Source organism: Micromys minutus (assembly GCF_963924665.1).
Source record: "Micromys minutus genome assembly, chromosome: 2".
Taxonomy (NCBI): Eukaryota; Metazoa; Chordata; class Mammalia; order Rodentia; family Muridae; genus Micromys; species Micromys minutus.
In genome coordinates, this window is record NC_137971.1 from 16,829,827 (window position 1) to 16,850,093 (window position 20,267).

At 46.6% G+C, this 20,267-nt stretch overlaps 1 protein-coding gene across 3 annotated transcripts in view; it reads left to right on the forward strand.

Moving 5' to 3' along the window:
- DNMBP (dynamin binding protein) overlaps window positions 1-20,267 on the forward strand; it is a gene marked incomplete at its 5' end in the record, with an annotated part of 89,779 nt that overhangs the window by 56,035 nt on the left and 13,477 nt on the right. For all 3 annotated transcript variants that reach the window (XM_080913235.1, XM_080913237.1, XM_080913236.1), the window contains 7 exons: window positions 7,611-7,804; window positions 8,372-8,471; window positions 12,289-12,436; window positions 12,951-12,968; window positions 13,069-13,268; window positions 14,345-14,475; window positions 15,277-15,381. In XM_080913235.1, coding sequence (XP_080769361.1) covers window positions 7,611-7,804; window positions 8,372-8,471; window positions 12,289-12,436; window positions 12,951-12,968; window positions 13,069-13,268; window positions 14,345-14,475; window positions 15,277-15,381 — 896 coding nt within the window. The remainder of the gene's footprint in view (window positions 1-7,610; window positions 7,805-8,371; window positions 8,472-12,288; window positions 12,437-12,950; window positions 12,969-13,068; window positions 13,269-14,344; window positions 14,476-15,276; window positions 15,382-20,267) is intronic.

Sequence of the window (20,267 nt, forward strand, 5' to 3'; positions counted from 1 at the left end):
CTACCAAAAAACTAAAAGGTAACTCAGCCCGAAGCCTCCAGTGGTTTTATGTTTATTTGGTGCATGTTCAGAAATGGTGTCTCAGTTGCCCCTGCGTTCTCTGGTGCAGTAAATTTCAGACTTACAGATTAGCCTCAGATTCTAGATAGGAACGTGGATAAGGGGCCGAGAACAAAGTGTGGAGAGGGGCTTGGCTTCTAGCTAGCTCCAAGAATCTGTCTGAGCAGGAATTTTCTCCCAGCTAAAGGCCTATGCAGGCAGTCCTTGGCAAACAAAGGTGGTGGTGGTGTGGGGGTGGGGGTGGGGGCGCTGCTGCTGTTGGGATTTAGGGGCTTGAGATGATATGGATTCAGCACTGAAGTGCAATGATCTCTAAAAGTTTCCCATGATTCCCAAGGAAGACAGTGAGCCAGTCTGACAGTCTCACAGAGAAAGGGCAAACTGCCTCCAGACAGAAGTGAAATGGGTACAAGAGGAAAAGAATGGGGGGGGGGGCCTGGGGCAAGGCGTGGGAATATAGGAAACCAGGATTTATGAGTCCTGCAGGCAGGTCTGCAGTGAGGAAGAATAGATCCCGAGGCTGCTTCCTCTGGGGGCTTGCTGCACAGGCTGCATCCACACAGAAAGAAGCTAAGGAGAGCAGGGATGGCCAGCCAAGATGGCTTCGCTGCTGTCTTTTTCTTTACAAGGTGTCATTTTTATTGCCTGGTTTGTCATCAGTTTAAAGAGATTACTAGGAAAGATATCTTAGATTGTTAAGTGAAAAAAAGAGTTTGAGATATATTTACAAAGTAACTGACTGTTAGTGGTAGAACATGGTTGTATTACAGCAAATATCTTTTCTCCAATTTAGTGTGTGTGTGCACACGTGCGTGCTTGTATTACATTAATGTTATACATACATCAAAAAGTCACAATTTCCACACCTTCCACACTTTTTCAAATATGTGCATTTCAAGTATGTTTCCTGGGAGCTGGGGGGATAGCTCGGTGGTTAAGAGCACAAAGGACCCAGGTTCGATTCCCAGCACCCACGTTGTATGGTTCACAGCCACCCGTAACTCTAGGCTCTGACATCCTCTTCTGGTCTCTGTATAATTAACATGCACTTGGCAAACATGTAGAACAATACACACACACACACACACACACACACACACAGAGAGAGAGAGAGAGAGAGAGAGAGAGAGAGAGAGAGAGAGAGAGAGAAAGGAGTCAACAAAATTAAAAATTTAATTAAAATAAAAAAATCAAACTTCCCTTTTAACCAAAACCACAGTTCTTTCATAAATGGGTTTTTAACAGCACACATTGAATATCACTGCACTTTAGTACATAGAAACCTAGATATCTATGTCCTGGCCTTTTGTCCCCTTTTCTGTCAAAAACAATCTTGTGTAGATTCAGATTCACTGTGTAGCTGAGGATGACCCTGAACTTCTGATTCTCCACCCTCTGCCTACAGAGTGTTGGAATTTACAGCTTTGCACAGCCACACCTGGGTGTGTGCAGTGCTGGGGATACACATTAATGTGTATTGGTGTCTTACCTCTGTGTATGCAGTACCCACAGAGGCTGGAAGGGAGCATCAGAGCCCCTGGTACTGGAGTTAGAGAGGATAATCAGATCTTATCTGATTGGTTTACAGTTTGCTTTGGACTTAGGTTACTAGACAGACATTTGAGTCCAGCCTTTGTACCAAGTGTGTCACTTTGTACTTGTGACGGCTGACCTGGGGCTGTGAGGATTGTATAGAATTCGACTTTAAAATTGCCCTCCTTCATCCTAAGCCAAAACCCAAAAGTGGCATCTAAGTCCCAATTGGCAGGAAAAGCAGCCACAGTAGAACCAAGACAGCCAGCTCATGGGGAGCCTTCCCAGTTCTCCACTTGGCTACTTGGTCTCTCAGTAATGACAGGAATAGTGGGCAGGGTTGTCAGAGAGGGAAGCAGTGGCTCACTATGCAGCCTGAGAAGGAGAGGTGGGTACTTGTCAGCTCTGGAAGGGGTCACCCCAAAGACGGCTGCCTTTCACCCAACAGAGGTATCTTGGGTTGTCATTTTGTTGTTTTTGTTTCCCCGGTTTCCCCAACAATTCACTACGCTCTTTGTAACACCCAAAACTCCCTACTAGGAGCTTGCAGAGTGTAAGCTCCTAGTGCACCAGACCCTTAGTTCCAAGCACTCAGCAAAATTTCAAATTCCTTTGCTCACAATGTCGCTGAGCTACTCATCCTAGTTGTGGATTCTGACTGCCCTGACACCCGCACCTAAACCCTCTCTGCCTCCTCAGGGTAGCATCTACAGTAGAGCTGGGTCCCCTGGGCAAGACCAGGGCAGGGTATCACCTAGGCAGACAGTGCAGCCTAGACGTCTATCACTCCAGGGAAAGGACAGCCTCCCTAAACAAAGTTTAGCAGATAGCTGAAAAGGCAAGAGCTAATAGCGAGCTGGAATTTCCAGGGCTTTAGGATTAAGCGAAAGCGACCATCAAGGAAAGGGTTGCGCGCAGGCGCGGGTGCTTGGTCCAGCGGGGATGAAGTCCGGCTCCATCCTTTACCACCAGCCCCGCGGCCGTGCCTGCGTGCCTGGGGCGATTCAGGGGGAAATTCGGGAAGCCGGGGGATGGGCCAACCCTGTTTGGTGGGTCTTGGGGGGCGGGGGGCAAGACGTTTTTTGGGTGTTGGAGAAGGTTCGGCTCCTTTGCAGATCCTCGCACATCGGCGCGCGGAGCCTCCGGGCTGCAGGTATGGTGAGGTTCCAGGAGCAGAGAGCGTGGCGTGGGACCGGGGGTGAGGATGGGCGCGCTGGGCTTCCCCTCCCGCGCACAGCCGACCTCTCTCTGGGCAGGGGAACGGGGCCTGGCTTTGCATCTGACTTTGTCAGTTGGACGCAGCCATGGGTCCACCCGCTGGTGGAAGTGAATCTGGGGGCAGCGCCCTGACCAGCCGAGAACTGGCTTTTGTTGGGGGGAGTGGCGGGAAGCGGAGCAACTCTCCCAAAGCCTGCAAATACTTTGTTTTGCCTTCCTTCACATCACCAAATTCCAGCAGTCAGCTGCAGTCCCTTGAACACCTGTAGGAAGAAAGTGCCCGCTGGTCCACGCGAGTTACTTTTTTTTTTTTTTTTTTTTGGTAGGCTGATGCGGAGCCTCGCTTTTCTCGGTGTGCTTGCTTCTCTTCAGATTGTGTTCGTACAGGAAAAGTAGGATTTCTAAACCAATGCCCAGGGCATTTTTTCTAATTTATGAACCCCGCCCTCGGCTGGTGCTGACGGCCGTGTCTCACCCACCGTGGGGAAAAAGAACTACCTTTTGTTCAATTACGGTATTTAATTTCCCCAAGTTCTCAGCAAAACAGGTGTTCTTCTCCTCGTTTTACAGATGAGGAATTTGCCCAGAGGTGAACTTTTGTGGGGCTCCCAGGGTAAGAGTCAGAGCCTGACACCGCTTGCAGCTAGTTCAAAGTGAAGTCCTCTCTCACTTGGTTTTTCGAATATTGAGTCTTTTGTTCGTTCATTTTGTGCTGTTGGTCAGTGGCCAGCCTCCAGCGTCCTAGGCTAACGCTGTACCCCAGAATGAGACTTCCAACCCTAATGGTATATCGAACCTTTTCATAGCATGTATCCCACATGTTAAAGGGTTAACAGTTCTACATTTGGAGTGATTTCAAAATAGACTTTTGGGGGGGGGGAGGTGGTGTCCGGAGAGTGGTTATCAGTGGAGCCGGAAGGTCTTTGGGGATTTGTTAAAAAATCAGATTCCTGGGTCCTATCCAAATTTGCTGAGTCAGATTCTCAGGAGGGGTACCCAGGAAACTGCAGTTTTGCAGACAGTATTCTTTTATCATATTAAAAAACGGGGTTTGGAGGTTTTTTTTTTTTGTTTTTGTTTTTTGTTTTTTGTTTTCATTTGTCTTGAGGTAACAGTTTTCTCACTTTTAACATAAATGACTCTCCTAGCGTGGCAGCCGGCTTCTGGTTGGTGAGTAAGAGCTCTGGTGCTTTGTGCTTCCTTCCTGTCATGGTCAGTAGTGGATCTTTGGTTGCCCGGAGAGAAAGTTTCCAGGGGAGGGGTAAAGACCTGAGGAAGGAAGGTCCTGCCTGGCCTGCTCCACCCATGAGCCCAGGCAAGGTGCAGTTAAAGTGGCCCTGGATTAAATGCACAGCATTTGAACTTGATCTTTTTAGGAGATTCTTAGAGCTGGTGTTTCCACAGAACCTCAGCCTCCCCAGTCTTAGTTTTTTAATTTGGTAACTATCAGCATTTGAACTTGATCTTTTTAGGAGATTCTTAGAGCTGGTGTTTCCACAGAATCTCAGCCTCCCCAGTCTTAGGTTTTTAATTTGTTAAGTAGGAGGGATAACTATCGCAAGCCTTAAAGCTTCGGCTTATTAAGTGAGTTCAGGGATATAATTTGTAAGTTAGTTCCCATGTGGTTGGAACTAGTAAATGTTCTCTTTGGAATTTTATGGTCTTGTGTGTTAGTGGATTTCTCTGGTCAGTTTGCCACTAATAAGATCTAAGCTACTTGGGAATAAGAACCTGACACTTGGAGTGTAAGAGTGTTAGCCTTTGGAAAGGGTCTCTGTGGTTCTAGGCCATCCTGGTATACAAATGGAGTTCCAGCATAACCTGGACTACACAAAACCCTGTCTCTTAAATACATACATACATACATACATACATACATACATACATACATACATACATACATAAAAAAGACAAACCCAAAAGCCTAGACAAGTACCACAAAGTTTGGCCACAAAGAGAACTTAAAACGAACAATTTCATTAAAAGGATTTCCTTACAAGGTTGGAGGTCTAACCTGTGCCTGCCCTGGGCTCCATTCCCAGCACAGCAGTAGATAAATGAGCTGCATGTATGGTACGGGTGATTTCTGATTGGTCCCTCAGCACTGGGATGAATGAGAAGGATGTTTGACATGTTGCCACTCATTGTGACGTCAAGTTCAAGAAAGATGTTAGCTGTTGTTGGCTGATGATTTTAAATGTTGAATAATGCAATTTATAGAGAGAAGATTGTTGTGGTACCAGGAACTCCCTGTGCACTCTTTGGTTGGTTGGCTGGTTTTCCAAGACAGGGTTTCTCTGTGTAACCTAACTGTCCTGGAACCCACTCTGGAGAGCAGCCTCAGAGATTCACTTGCTTCTGCCTCGGTGTGAGCGCTGGGATTAAAGGCATGTGCTGTCACTGCCTGGCTTCCCTGTGCACGCTTAAGTTTAATGTTTTATTCTTTCTCTTTCTGCTTTTTTTCTGAGAGTATTGCATGCCTTATGTGCCTGGTAAGGGTAAAACTCAGGGCCTGGCACAAACAAACTCATCAGCATAGCAAGTTTGGGTATTTATTGTAAGACCATGAAGGAGTCACTACTGCAGGAGATCTTACCTTGATGTAGTCAACATTTCTAACCTACAGCTGTTCTCCAGCCCTGCCAGACGACCCAGCACAGAATGGACGGTTATGTTTGAAAACTATCCTCAGAATTCTTTTCTCCATGACAGTGGCCTTTTGGAAAATATACGTTCTCAATTTGAGTTTGATGCTTCCTCAAGACTCATTTCAAAACCAACATTTGTGACTAGGATCCTGCAGAAAGGGTGTGTGGTGTTTCCAGGCATGTTTGGAAGCCATATGTTTGCCCTTTACTGGTGACCCTGATTTTGATTACTGGGTCAAGGTGTCCTTTCTCCAATGTGTAGTCACAGGGTTTTATGTTTGTTTTCAGTTTTGAAATGAACACGTGATGTATAATAATTAATTTAAAACTATGCAAATATTATCATCCCAACCCCACCATTATCACCAGCACCATCTACTGATGATTTGGGTTGTTTGGTTGTTGGTTGGTTATGGCCTGGAATGCTCTGTGTAGACTAGGCTGGGGTCAGAGGCATGCGTACCACACCCGTCCTCTACTGATAGTTTACAGATGGCTTGAAAAGATGCTTTTTTTTTTTAATCTGTCATTTTTCTGGTTATTGCAATTTGACTTTTACCCAGAGAGACCCCCCCACCCCATGTGTGCTAGGGGTGTGGACTCCCAGTTCCTGTTTGATTCACTGGACCATAATGCACTGGAGCTGACTTAATTTTGATACTGAAGTTGTCCCTGTTGGGCCGCCTGCACTTCTCTTGCCGCCTTGTCTTTGTTAGGATCTCCCTCTCCCCCTCCCCCTCTGCCTGGACCTCCTTGCTTTGCAATGCAAGATGCCTCCGGCCCCCATTTGTAAACACTGACATTCCTAACTCTTTGGGATTAGGGGCCGCAGGAAAGATTTTCAGAGACTCCAGTCTGCAGAAAGGCCAACCGTGGGAACTGTTTGTTTCTGTTGCTTTGAATTGTGCCCAGATGGCCACCCGGCGTACTGTACTGACTTAGCAAATTTGTCATTTTCAAACTGGTCTTAGGATGTAAAGGAAACTTGGTGGTGACCGCACCATGGCTTCCGTTTATTTTTATTTCAATTTCTTAAATGAGCAAAGGCTTCCTCATTTCTTCATGCGTATCCTCCTGTGCACCTAAGTAATGACAAGACTTATTTTTCATCTTCAGGAAAGGTCCCACGATGGCTAGCCCTAGGTGGACTGGAACTTGCTCTCTAGACCAGACTGGCCTTCAAGCTCCCAGAGACCCCCACCCCCACCCCACCCAGAGACCCCCCACCCCACTCAGAGACCCCCCACCCCACCCCTGCTTTTGTCTCTAGAGTGTTGGGATTAATGCCATGTGACACTACACCTGGCAGGATTTTTAAAAATGAAACTTGATTAAAGAACATAATGTCTATAGTATGTTATATCTGCCTTTTAGGGCCATGTGAGTTAACCATCTTCCTACTGTTTGGCTTGGGAGCCCAAATCTAATGTGAATCCCAGTAATCCTCACCTCTCAAGTAGACGAACCCCTTCTCTTCCCAAGTTGGCACACTTCCGTGTTCCTTTTTTTTTTTTTTCTGTTAAGCTTTTTTTTTTCCCCTGCAATTTTCTCATAATGTTTAAAACATCATACCACATGTATTTATGTGCTTTGTGTGTGCATGTGTGTGGTGTACCAGGGCCATCTTAGTGAGCGTATAGCGTTCTGAAGACACTTGAGGGAGTCAGGTCTCTCCCTTCTACCTTGTGGGTCCCAGAGAATAAACTCTAGTCCACAGGCTTGGCAGAAAGTGGGTTTACCAGGTGAGCCATCTCATTGCCCCAAATTAATATTCCTAATGTGCTGTATCAGTACCCTCTTTCCCCAGGTTGGCGGTTTCCCTGCAGAACCTACAGAGCAGGTTTTCTATCTGATTAAGTAGAATTCCTTCTTGATAAGGCTGGCATTCCTTTCAACTTTGTGCAAAGAGCTAGTAGACATTGTCATGGCAGCGAGCTTCTTTTGGGGACAAGATGAAAAGGATCCTGGTACTTGAGAGGATATCCCTGCAGAGATGGTTTGCTGAGCTCCCGGCCAGTGTTTACAGTGATCTCCTGGCTTTCCTCAGTAGGGAGAGCCCTGACCCTCCTATGACACTGCTTCCTGGTTCAAAGTGCTGGAGAGCCCTGGTTTCTTTCACACAGCTGCTGACGGTCCTCCTTTCCCTTCCAGACATGACTCTCCTCTCTTCCCAGTCTTCATCCCTGGCGGCCCCCTCTGGGTCCCTGTCCACTGAAAAGCCAGAGCAGAGGATGCTGGAGAAGAGGGCCAAGGTGGTGGCTGAGCTTTTGCAGACGGAAAAAGACTACGTGCGGGATCTGGAAATGTGCATCGAGAGGGTCATGGTGCCCCTGCAGCAGGCACAGGTGGGAGACAGGAGGCAGCCTGGCGGTCATGTGGTCCTTTACACCGGAACAGGTGGGGTTGGAGTGAGGCTGTCTTCTACTGCAGGAACATAATTGCAGACTGGCTCAGTGGTGAAGGAATAAAGAACCAACAGAAAGGACACACTTACCTTGGTTTCAGGTTTTAGCCTGTGGTTGGGTGGTGGTGTTGCTTTTGAGCCTGTGGCAAGGCAGCGTATTGTGTCAGGGACACTGCAGTAGAACAAAGCTGTTCCATCCCAGCTTCCAGGAAGTTGAAGGGGTGGGGTCTCAGCTAGCACCTCAGTGAGGGGGTCTTCCTCCAAATAGTCCCCACCTGCTGAAAGACCCACCTCCTGGTAACCCCAGGTCTTTAATACTCCAGCATGGGGACACTCTGGAGCCAGACCAGAACTTAGGGACAAAGGATAACACCAGAGATGGCTCTGGATGCCTTAGTTCTGGAACCAAGGCAGAAGTTAGGTAGATGACTTTGGAGAAATGTTCCTAATGTGAGTGACGTCATTAACTTTATCTTCAGCATCTTAATGCTTTGTTCCTCTTGCTCAGGTACCAAACGTTGATTTTGAAGGACTTTTTGGAAATATGCAAACAGTGATTAAAGTCTCAAAGCAATTGCTGGCTGCCTTGGAAGTCACCGATGCTGTAGGTATGAGCTCACACGAATGTTTTGATCCCAAGTGTGGTGGGAGAGGATGCCCTTCTGAGGCCGGGTGGTCTGATAGGGAAATGACATTTTACATGGTGCAGAGGTTATGACCTCCCTGTTTTCTCTTTTACCTCAGTCAGCTTTGATGTGGTTAGTGTATTAGCAGTAGTTGGGTATCATACAGTATGATGTTTTCAGACTGGAGGGTTATGAAATCAACTTAGTGAGTCACAAGAAGATAAATACAAAATATCAGAATACACTATAGTAATAGCTACTTAAAAAAAAAAAAAGAAGCTTATATTTCAATTCTGTGTATATGTCTCCCAGGTAGTGATTTACAATGTATCCGTTGCTAAGATGTTGTACACACCTGTAAACACAGGCGGTAACATCAGGAAAGTCAGAAGTTCAAGGTTATCCTAAGCTACACAGCAAGTTTGAGGCCAGTCTGAACTACATGAGACCCTGTCTCAAATTTTTAAATCTTTTTGTGGATAATTTATAAAAATATTCAAAGAACATTCCTATCATCCTCACAACCTAGGGGGCTTGTCCATTTCCTATCCCGTGTACTTAAGTGGACACTTAGCAACTTTACATTTGGCAGGCCCTGTGGATAGGGCCTAGAAGTGGCTAAGATGAATGACCCTGGCTTGGTGTTCTCTTGGGGCTGGGGCTGGGCTATTGGCCTGGCCTGCTGTCTTCTGGGTCTCCAGCTCCATTCCTTGTGTGGGAGGCTTTCTGTGGACTCTTCTCCAAATGGATGGGTCCAGAGTCACCAGAGGGAGCCAACCAAGGGAGAACACCCCTCATCTCAGATGTGGCCCTCCATCCCTCTGCCGTACTCTGTCAGGATGTCATGATAGGGGACATACTGTAACACGGCTGTTTTAGTGGAAATGGACAAGTCCTTCCCAGTTGCAGCAACTCAACAACAACTAGCAAAGGGGACCCTCTGCCATTTTAGCTGGTCATGGGGTACTCCTGCAGTCCTAACACTTGACAGAGGACTGAAACCTGCTTCTAGATAGCCTGGTCTACATAGAGGGTTTCAGGCTAGTCAGAACTACATAGCAAGACCCTACCTCAAACAGATTTTTTTTTTTAAATGTCTTTTAAGTTTTCAGACTTTTTCCAGAACTCCATCTGGTTTCTCTCTGTGGTTGCCTGATGGTAGTTGCTATGCCTGGGTCTAAACTGACTTTCTAGAAAGACTGTGGGGTAATGCTGTCAGCTCAGACAATGCTACATTTGCCTGATTCCCACCAGGCCATGAAAGCAGGGGCCTGCCCTCCTCCATGCATGGGGGGCGGGAAGCCAGTGCACAGTCAGCCTGCCTGGATCTCAGAGATTCCCACCAACACCCCTGTGAAGCTGAAGTGGTCTAACAGACAATGGGGAAAACGTGTGCCCATGGTCATACATCACAGGCCTACTGTTGAAACTCATGTTCATGTGGTCACTCAGTCACACGGGGTACAGTTGTTTGCTAGTTTGGCACAGTTGTAGTTGTTGAACAATTAGAAAGCAAAACCTGGGTACGTTGGTCGTACGGAGGTGAGAAGGGAAAGGGTGTTGGAGTCATGGTGGCCCAACTTGGACTCACTGGTAAGGGACAGAGGAAGGCTGGGGTGTAAGATTATGCAGTGCCTGCAGGCGGTTTGTTGGAATTAGGAAAGAAGCGAGAGATGTAGCTGATGTCTAAAGAGTTTGGGCCCTCGGTGGTCCTGCTTAACGGGCTTCACCAGAGCGAGTTCCCTTCCTCTCCCTCTTAGGTCAGATTCAGCTTAGGTACCAACTGGCGTTTGGATTTGAGGGCTGCACTCTTACAAGATGGATGGTGGGAGCATGGGGTGACACAGGGCTCAGATGACCGCCCAGTCAAGAGGGCTCCCATACAAGTGTCGTCTCAGAGTGTGGAGAGCCCTCACCCTTCTGGGCAGTGAGCGTTCCTTTCGTGAACTGGCAGGTTTAAGTTCTTACAAGGGGGAGCTTTGTTTTAAGGTTTATGAGAGTTGCTTCTGGCATGAGGTGGTTTTGTCTCCTAGAACATTTTAGGTGAGATGTCATATTGTTAGTGACTGGTACTGCCTACAAGGTGTTTGAGCAGCTGCCTCCGCTACTATGAGTCTAAGAGCTCCATTAGCCAAGCGAGGGCTTAGTGTAGCCCAGCCCCCACTCACACGGTACCACTTGTTCTTTTGTAGTTCTTCCTTTCGTTCTGGTAAGTCAAACAAGAAGTCAGATGGCGGGCTCAGATATGCTGAGGGCATCTGTGGGAAAATAGTGTGGTCTTAGGAACAGAAAAGCTCAGATCCAGGCAGGAGGTGTAGCCTTAGGAGGGGCAGAGATGGTGGTGGTGATGTGGAAGGGAGCTCGGAGCATAAGAGCATTGTGGCCCCAGCAGCAGAAGGCCGCAAGCCCAGGTCCTCAGTAGGTAATAAGTGGACAAGAGATGAGCATCCCATGAGGGAAGGGTCCGAGAGGCTGAGAAAGGTAAATTAAAGGGTTGTAAAGCCATTAGCACATTACACAGAGAGAGGCAGTGAAGGAAAGAATACTTGTACTAAGGCAGAGAGTTGAGGCAGGAGAAATTGCGCCACAGTTAAGAGCATCCATGCTGGGTGGTTGACAACTGCCTGTCACTCCAGCTCCTGGGGATCTGGTGCCTTCTGTCCTCTGTGAGAACCAGAGGATGCACACACATAAATAAAATTAATAAACCACTGTGGAGAAACTTGGGTCAGTGCTGTTTCTAACTAGCGGTAGACCAGTTAGCCTCTGAATAGATTGCTTATTGTCTGTGAATCTGGAGAGAAAAGAAAGATGACATATTTGCTTACTCATTCATTTATTTTTACTGATTTCTAACTGAAATTTAACGTTCACTGCAAGTGTGACTGTATGGAACACAGTAACCGGAATGACATGATACCACTGACCCCTCAGACTATTTCTCTTACCTTTAGTGTCCAGTCCACAGAGCCATACATATGCTGTTTCTAGTTGCTTTCCTCTGTCACAGAGTGACTGTGTGGGGATGGGTAAGCTCATTTCTGCACCCTGCACCCTATAACAAAGCACACGCAGAAAGCACACTGGAGGGGCCGGTTGAAGTAGTAGCTCAGGGGCAGACAGCACTTGTTCCTGTAGAGAGTTTGACTCTCTACAGAATTCCGGGTTTGATTCCCAGCTTCCACATAGTGACTCACAACTGTCTGTAGCTCCAGTTTCAGGAGATATGATGCCCTCTTCTAACATCCATGGGCACCAGACACACACATGGCGCACATACATACGTGCAGCCAAACATGAATTTAAAACACTTTTTTTTTTAAATCCCCAAATAAAAAAAGCACCATCATATTACAGATTAAAGTAGTATAGTAGATCATTATACCCTTGTATTACCACGGAGTTAGACACCACCGCTGTGGAGGGATTTCTTCATCCTTGCGCCCATGTTCCTGGAGAGTAGAGAACAAGAAGGTCATGTGGCTTGGTCACATGACAGCTTGAAGCGTGTTTGCAGATGCTAATCTCTGCCTTCATAAAGAGGGCTGGAAGCTGTATCAAGGCAGAGTTTGTAAATACATGGTCTGAAAAATACATAGCCTGGGTGACAGTCCTCTCCATCGTGGCTTGAATAATTTATAGTTTAAGCTATCACAGGGGTATTTATTAATTTGATGGACCATCTTATTGTTTCTTATAGCAGGCGAACTTGGATGACCGTAACATTTGTTGATGTACTTTGTATTTAGGATACTGAGAATAGTCCTGACACTAGTGTGTGTTTGTGTGTGCTCCAAAGGACCCGTGTTTCTTGATCACCGGGATGAACTTGAGGGAACATACAGGGTTTACTGCCAGAACCACGATGAAGCCATTTCGCTGCTCGAGGTCTACGAGAAGGATGAGAAGATCCAGAAGCATCTTCAGGACTACTTGGCAGATCTCAAGTAGGAGATTTGATGATCCCCTCCCCCATGCCTCCCACAGATGTCCCCATGTTTTGTGATCTCTACCTGCCAACAGTATTTTACACAAAAGGGATTCGTTATGTGTCCTGTGCTGTATTGTGCTAGTTTCCATTACGTAATGAAATCTTAGGTGTCTTCCGATTGTGTCTCTTGTATGGCAAGCCAGGGACAGCGACACACGCCTCTAGTTTGAGCACTAGGAGGCTGAGGCAGGACTGCAGTGAGTTCAAATCCAACATGTCTACACAGTGAGTTTCTGGCCAGCCCATGCTATATAGTGAGACCTTGTTGGAAGGAAGGAAGGAAGGAAAGAATTGTATTTGTCTCAAACTGAGTCAGCCTTTTTAGGCATGAAGCAGCCAGGAAGCTAGTAGCTCACTGTCTAGTTTTTTTCTTCTGTCCAGGGTTTTCTTCTGTCCTTTGTGGCTTATTTGAAGATGGATGCTGTTTCTAATGCATTCTCTCTTTTTCCCCTCACGCGCCCACCCTGCAGGAGCCTGTACCACGAATGGTAAGTCCCCTCCGCCTGGTTCCCGGTGCACACACCATTTACCCAGAGAGAACCTTCACATTGGCCATTGACCAGAGTCCTCCTCTGCTTGCTTTTCCAGGGGATGCACCAATTATGTCAACCTGGGCTCCTTCCTCATCAAGCCAGTACAGAGGATAATGCGTTACCCACTGCTGCTAATAGAGTTGCTGAATTCCACCCCAGAATCCCACCCGGATAAAGTGCCTTTAACCAGCGCGGTCCTGGCTGTCAAGGAGATCAACGTTAACATTAATGAATACAAGCGTCGGAAGGACCTAGGTGAGTAAAGTCACTCGTAGGCTTTTCCCTGAAGAAGTCTCAGAGGCTGGACAAGGCAGGGCCTGGTGGGAGGGGGCCAGGAGAAACAGTAACGGACTTTGGGAGGGACGGGGCGGCGATAACAAGCATCACACCCGACAGTTGGACACGTAAGCAGTTGGGCAGAAAATGCCTCTGCGGGAGACGTGGCGGTGGACTGGGCCTCATCACTACCTGTACCCAGTGTGACCTGCTCTCCGCTGTGAGCCCCTCCTCTGCCCTCCCAACCCTGGGCAGTCAGCTCACAGATGCCCACTCGCTCCCCCATAGAATGAGCTGTATTGCTTTGTCCCCTCCTGCGCCATCTCTAACCGCATGAACACCTCACATTGAGGCTGCGCTGAGTCAGGTCCCGCAGAGCGGCAGCTTGGCCTCCTCCCTACTCCTGGGCACTGGGCTGGAGTCTACAAGAAACAACACTCCCTGCCCACCCTCCGTCATGTCACCACACACTGAATGGTGCTGTGGCCTTTGGTGGCTTCTGTAGCTCTCTGCCACGGTGGCCCTTCTGACGTAATGTCCACTTCCACAGTGGCAGGGTGTCCCTTCTGCTCCACATCACCGTTCCCATTGGCTGCCATCTCCAGAGTTTGCTGCGACTATGCCTGAAGTATGGCAAGGGATGTACCGTGTGAGATCGTTGTACATCAGTATCTCATTGCATACGCAGCCATCACATACAAACCTCAGGTGGCTCGAAGAGGTGACATGACTTCTATAAAGCGGGGCCTTGATTAGTGACAGACCTGAGCATAGAACGCAGCCGTCCCCAGCCTCAGCCTTCTGGTTCTTCGGCCTTTCCCCCTCTCCCCAGCCACTTCCCTGGCCACCAGTCTCTCTCTCCTGAGGGAGCCATGTCTCTGTGCAGACGGGTTCTTCAGACTAATCCTTGGATCAGTTACAAGTCACTGAAAACAAGCATTTGTTGCTGTCTTCTTCGGTTTTAGGAAACCCTGGTGTTTCTGGGTTGTTAGGCTTGTTGAATTCAGGCTTGGGGACGGGGCTCTTTTGACCAATGGCCTTGGCTTGCACCCTAGTGCTTAAGTACCGTAAAGGGGATGAGGATAGCCTCATGGAGAAGATCTCCAAGCTGAACATCCACTCCATCATCAAGAAGTCCAGCCGAGTTAGCAGTCACCTGAAACACCTCACTGGCTTCGCTCCACAGGTGAGCCCCTTGCTTGCAGGCTCAGCCTGTCTTCAGCAGCTCTGCAGGGCCCTGAGGGCAGCTGTTGGCATGAGCTGCCATGGGAACTCTTCTGGTTTTGCCACTTAGTGGAGACAGGGCCCTGCAACTACCAAACTGCTTCTAATCTACACAGAGGCAAATTAGGAGACCAGCCGGGCCAGCAGACAATAGTTCCTGTGGTCTTAGAACCTCTAAGACGCTTATAATCTGTTTGGGGAACCCTGATCCACAGTGCAGACATGCGGAGCTAGACGGGATTTAAAAGATCATCTAAATCGATACCTTATGCTACAGAGACGAAACCATGGAAGTAGGAGATTGAGCGATTTGAGCCACAGCTCGGCAGTTGCAGACCTGGAAGTGTCCACATACAGTTAGTCACAGCATGAAAGGTACACAGCAGAAGGGACTCACTTGCCACACACTGTTGCACTATTGTGAAACAGTTCAGTGAAAAGTGCTTCTGAACCTGAGCTCATCTGACCCTTTGTGGAGGGAGCGGGGGAGGGGCCGCCAGCCTGGAGCAAGTACAAGGGAAGGGCCTGGTGGGCAGAGGTGGCAGTGCCAGGAATGAAGAGGACAGCAGCCCCAACAGGACACCGGCTGTGAAGTCAGTTCGGAAGTAGGCAGGTCCACGTGTGTTCCCGAAGTCAGAGTCACAGAGGCAAGCGTCCAAACTCAGCTTGATGTGACTCAGGGAAACAGACAAAAGACAGTTTTGATATAGGGTCTGTTGAACGGAAGTCCAGAGTCTCTAAAAGCACTCCTCCTCTTGAGCAGCTAAAAGATGAAGTATTTGAAGAGACGGAAAAGAACTTCCGGATGCAGGAGAGATTGATTAAGTCTTTTATCCGAGACCTGTCCCTCTACCTCCAGCATGTGCGGGTGAGTGACGTCTTCACCGTGGTTAGGAACAGCCCTCCGCCATTTCCCTGCTCACCCAGCACATTGTTTACTGAAAGCAGTCTGGACTGAAATGGACGCTTTCCCATGGGGGTACTTTTTGTTATTTGTATTGAGTTATTCATTAGTTAGCACATTCTAAAGATAAGCACTTCATTTTTATATTGGAAATAGTGTGTTTTTTTCATATACAATATATTCTGATTATAGTTTCCCCTTCGTCTACTCCTCCCCTCCCATCTGGATCCACCCCTTTCTGTCTCTCATTAGAAAACACCAGGCATCTAAGGGATACAAATAAAATGCAATAAGATAAAACAAAACTAGACAAATCGGAATAGGACAAAAAAGACAAAAAGAAAAGGCACAGGAAACTGAGATAAAGCGAAATACTTGTTTGCACATTCAGGAATCCCGTAAAAAGGCAAAACCTGTAGGACTTAAAATGATGGTGGTGGTGGTGGTGGCGGTGGCGGTGGTGGCGGCATTGGCACCAGCGCCAGGCAGGCAGTAGTGGCGTACACCTTTAATCCAGCAGTAGAAGGAGGCAGACAGAGTTTGAAGCCAGCCTGGTCTAAAGTATAAATTCCAGGACAGAAAAACCCTGTCTCAACCCCCCCCCAAAACAGAAAAATAAAAAATGAATAAATAACTAAAATAAAAAGTAGAGCAAAAATTAAAATTAATTTTTAAATAGGACCCTCCAAAGATGCCACTTAGCTCTGTTGGCATCGGCTGCTAAGACTCTGGGAGAAAACTAGGTTTCATTTGTACACGGTCATCGCCTGGGGTTGGGGACAGGCCATGTGTGCACTTTAGGGCCCTGTATGGTACAGACCCATGTAGCTGGTGGGGACCTGATCACAGTGAGGCATGCTGCCTCCATCTCTTGCTCACAGGGCTCCGGTCCCGCTGGGTTTAGAGCGCCTTGTTTCCTTGGTCTCTCCTCCATCCCTGCTGGCCCTTACTCTCTTCCCACCTCCTCTTCCTCAGGCTTCCCCATCCTTGAGGGGAGGAACAGTGATCTGAGGCTGGGTGATCTGAGGCCCCTCACTCTCTGCATAATGACTGGCTGTGGACCTCTGTATTTGTCCCCATCTGCTGCAGGAGGAGGCATCTCTGATGGCGGCTCAGTGAGGCGCACTGATCTACGGCAGAATGTCATTAGGAGTCATTTGATTGCTGTGCTCCTTTTGTAGAAGAGCAGTATTTGATTTCCCTCAATCCCTGGCTGTCTAGTCACCAAAGCAGCATCAGGGATGGGCTCTATCTCATGGAGCCGACCTTAAATCAGATACTGGTTGGCTGCTCACACAAGCTTTGAGCTTCCGTTGCACAAGGGTGTCTTTCTCGCAGGAGGCTGTGGATCAGAGGGTGTGTGCCGGGTTGGTGTTTATGTTTCTCCTTTGAGAGCATGCAGAGGACCTTCCAGGAACACTAGCCAGCCGGAGTGAGGCTTTCAGCAGGCACCAGCCCTACTCCCCCATGCTCAGTGAGTTGTGTAGATGGTACTTTTAGCATAGCGTCTCACCACCAGTTTGTGGTTGTTTGGGGGATCCCACAGGACCCCTTTGGCCAACAACTTAATTAGATGCAAGCCATTCCCAGGACTAGAGATTCATTTGGTGATGTGAGATGTCCAGTTGGGGCTCTGTTTTCCCTGTCATTTGGCAGCTTCATTCCGACTGCCTTCATTATACATACTTTTTAGGAAGTTTCTACTGAATTAGGTTTGCCTAATTACCCCTCAAATGACCCTTAGTTTTAACCTTCCCTCCCTTGTCCCTCTTCCCTCTCCTTCCCCATTTGATCTTCCCAGCCCAGCCCATACCCTTGCCCCTGCCCCTCCCCCCCCAGTCCATCCATATATCTATTCCATCTTTCTATTTCCCTTCCTAGGAAGATCTGTCCCATACCTTCCACCTAACCTCTGTGGTTCTACAAATTGATTGAGCTCATTTATCTGACTTAACAGCCACATATAAGCAAACACACACCATACTTGTCTTTCTGGGTCTGGGTCACTTCACTCAGGATGATGTTTTTCTAGTCCTATCCATTTACCTGGGAATTCCATATTTTTCAATAGAGGAGTAATATTCCATTGTGTCATGTACCACGTTTTCCTTATTCACTCATCCATCGGTTGACATCTAGATTATTTCCAGTCTCTGGCTGTTATGAATAGAGCAGCAGTGGACATGGTTGAGCAATGTCCTTGTGGTAGGATGAAGTGGCCTTTGTGTATATGCCCCAGACTGGCGCGGCTGGCTCTGTTCCCATCTTTCTGATGAACTGCCACACTGATTTCCATAATGACTTTATGAGCTTGCACTCCCACCAGCAATGGATGAGTGTCCCTAATCCCACATTCTCACCAGTGTGAGCTGTCGTTTGTTTTATTGATCTTGGCCATTCTGACTGGCATAAGATGACATCTCAGAGTAGTTTTGATTTCATTTCCCTGACGGCTTAGGATGGTGAACATTTCATTAAGTGCTTCTCAGCCATTTGAGTCTCCTCTCTCGAGAATTCTGTTTTGCTTGTCCCTGTTTTTAAATTGGGTTCTTTGTTTTCTTGATACCCAGTTTTCTGAGTTCTTTATATATTTTGGATATCAGCCCTCTATCAGATGTGGAGTTGGTAAAATTCTGTTCCCAGTCTGTAGGCTGCAGTTTTGCCTTAATGATGGTGTCCTTTGCTGTGCAGAAGCTTCTCCGTTTCTTGAGGTCCCGTTTATTAATTTTTAACCTCAATGTCTGTAATAATGCTGCTCACTTCAGAAGGTCTACTGAGTTCAAAACTGTCCCCACTTTCTCTTCTATCACATTCAGCGTTTCTGCTCTCATGTGGTATTGAGTTTTGTACAGGGTGGTAAGTCTGGATCCCTCCACATTCTTCATTTGACCAGAATCTTCGGTTGAAAATGCTGTCTTTTTCCCAGTGTGTGTTTCTGGTTTCTATCTAAAAAATCAGTAGTCCATAGATGTGTGGACTATGTCTGAGTTTCGATTTGATTCCATGGATCATGTGTCTAGTTTTGTGCCATTGCTATGATGTTTTTGTTACTAAAGCTCTGTATTACTTGACATCGGAAATTACACTTCCTGCGGGTCTTTGATTATTCACGATTGCTTTAGCTGAAAATCGACCTTTCAAGATCTGTAAAGAATTGTGTTAGAACTTTGGTGGTGATTGTATTGAGTGTGTAGAATGGTAGTATGGCCGCCTTCACTGTTAATCCTGCTGGTCGTGAGCACGGGAGATGTTTCCATCTCCTGCTATTTTCCTCAGTCTCTGTCTTCACTGTCTTCATGGTTGTAGTCCCACAAGCCTTTCACTTGTGTGGTTAGAGTTACCCCAAAATATTTTATCTCTGAGGCTACTGTGAAGAGTGGTGTTTCCATGAGCTTCTTCTCAGTCTGTCTGTTGTCTGTACACAGAGGGCTACTGGTTTTTGTGAGTTGGTTTATATCCTGCCACTTCACTGAAAGTGTTCAATCGCTGTAGGAGTTTCCCAGTGGAATTCTTACTGTCACTTATGCAGACTATCGGAACATCCGCATATAATGGTCCTTTGGCTTCTTTTCTTTCCAGTTTGCTTCTCATTGATCTCCTTCAGTTGTTTTATTGCTCTGGTTACAACTTCAAATACTATATTGAATGGGTATGGAAGGAGTGGGCAACCCTGCCTTGTTGCTGATTTTAGCAGGATTGCGTTGAGTTTCTCTCCCTTTAAGTTGATGTTGACTGTGGGCTTGATATTAATGCCTTTATTATGTCGAGGCATGTGCCTTGTGTGCCTGATCTGTCCGGGACTTTTATCATGAAGGGGTGTTGGATTTTGTTAAAGGCCGTTTCTCCATCTAATGAGAAGACCATGTGGTCTTTGTCTTTCAGTTTGTTTACATGGTCCATTGCTTTTATCAATTTATATTTTATATAATTTGATGCAACCCATCCTTGCATTTCTGGAATGAAGCTTACTTGATCATGGTTGATGGTCTTTTTGATGTGTTCTTTGGAGTCTGTTTACAAGTATTTTTTTTTCTTACAACCTTTTTTTTTTAAAGAGAGATACATGTACAGATTTTTAAGAGCACTTTGGAATAAAACTATATAAATATATTTTTGTCAGTACTTGATTTTTTTTAAGGTTTGATAGTATGCATTGAAATCTTACTAGTTATCATAAGCATAAAGCACATGTTTGCAAGTATTTTATTAAGAGTTTTGCATCTGTGTTCATAAGGGAAATTGGTCTGTAATGCTCTTTGTTGGGTCTTTATGTATCAGGCTTAGGTATCAGAGTAACGAACCTTATAAAACAAATTGAGGCAATGTTTCTTCTGTTTCTATTTTGGGGAATAATTTGAGGAGTGTGGGCACTGTCTTCTTTGAAAGTCTGATAGAATTCTGCACTAAAATCTTATGGCCCTGGACTCATTTTGGTTGGGTGACTTTTAAAGACTGTTCCTTTTTATTTCACCAAAGCTTGTAGGGCTGTTGAGATTGTGTATCTGAACTTGAGTTAACTTTGGTAATTAGTAGGTTTCAAGAAAATTATCCATTTTTGGAATTTTCAAATTGGTGGCATACAGATTTTTTTTTAAAGATTTGTTTATTTATTTATATGAGTACACTGTAGCTGTCTTCAGACACACCAGAAGAGGGCATCAGATCCCATTACAGATGGTTGTGAGCCACCATGTGGTTGCTGGGAATTGAACTCAGGACCTCTGGAAGAGCAGCCAGTGCTCTTAACCACCAAGCCATCTTTCCAGCCTCACATACAGGTTTTTTAAAAGTTTGTCCTTATGATTGTCTGGATTTACTCTGCTGTTATGCCCCCTGCTCACTTCTAATTT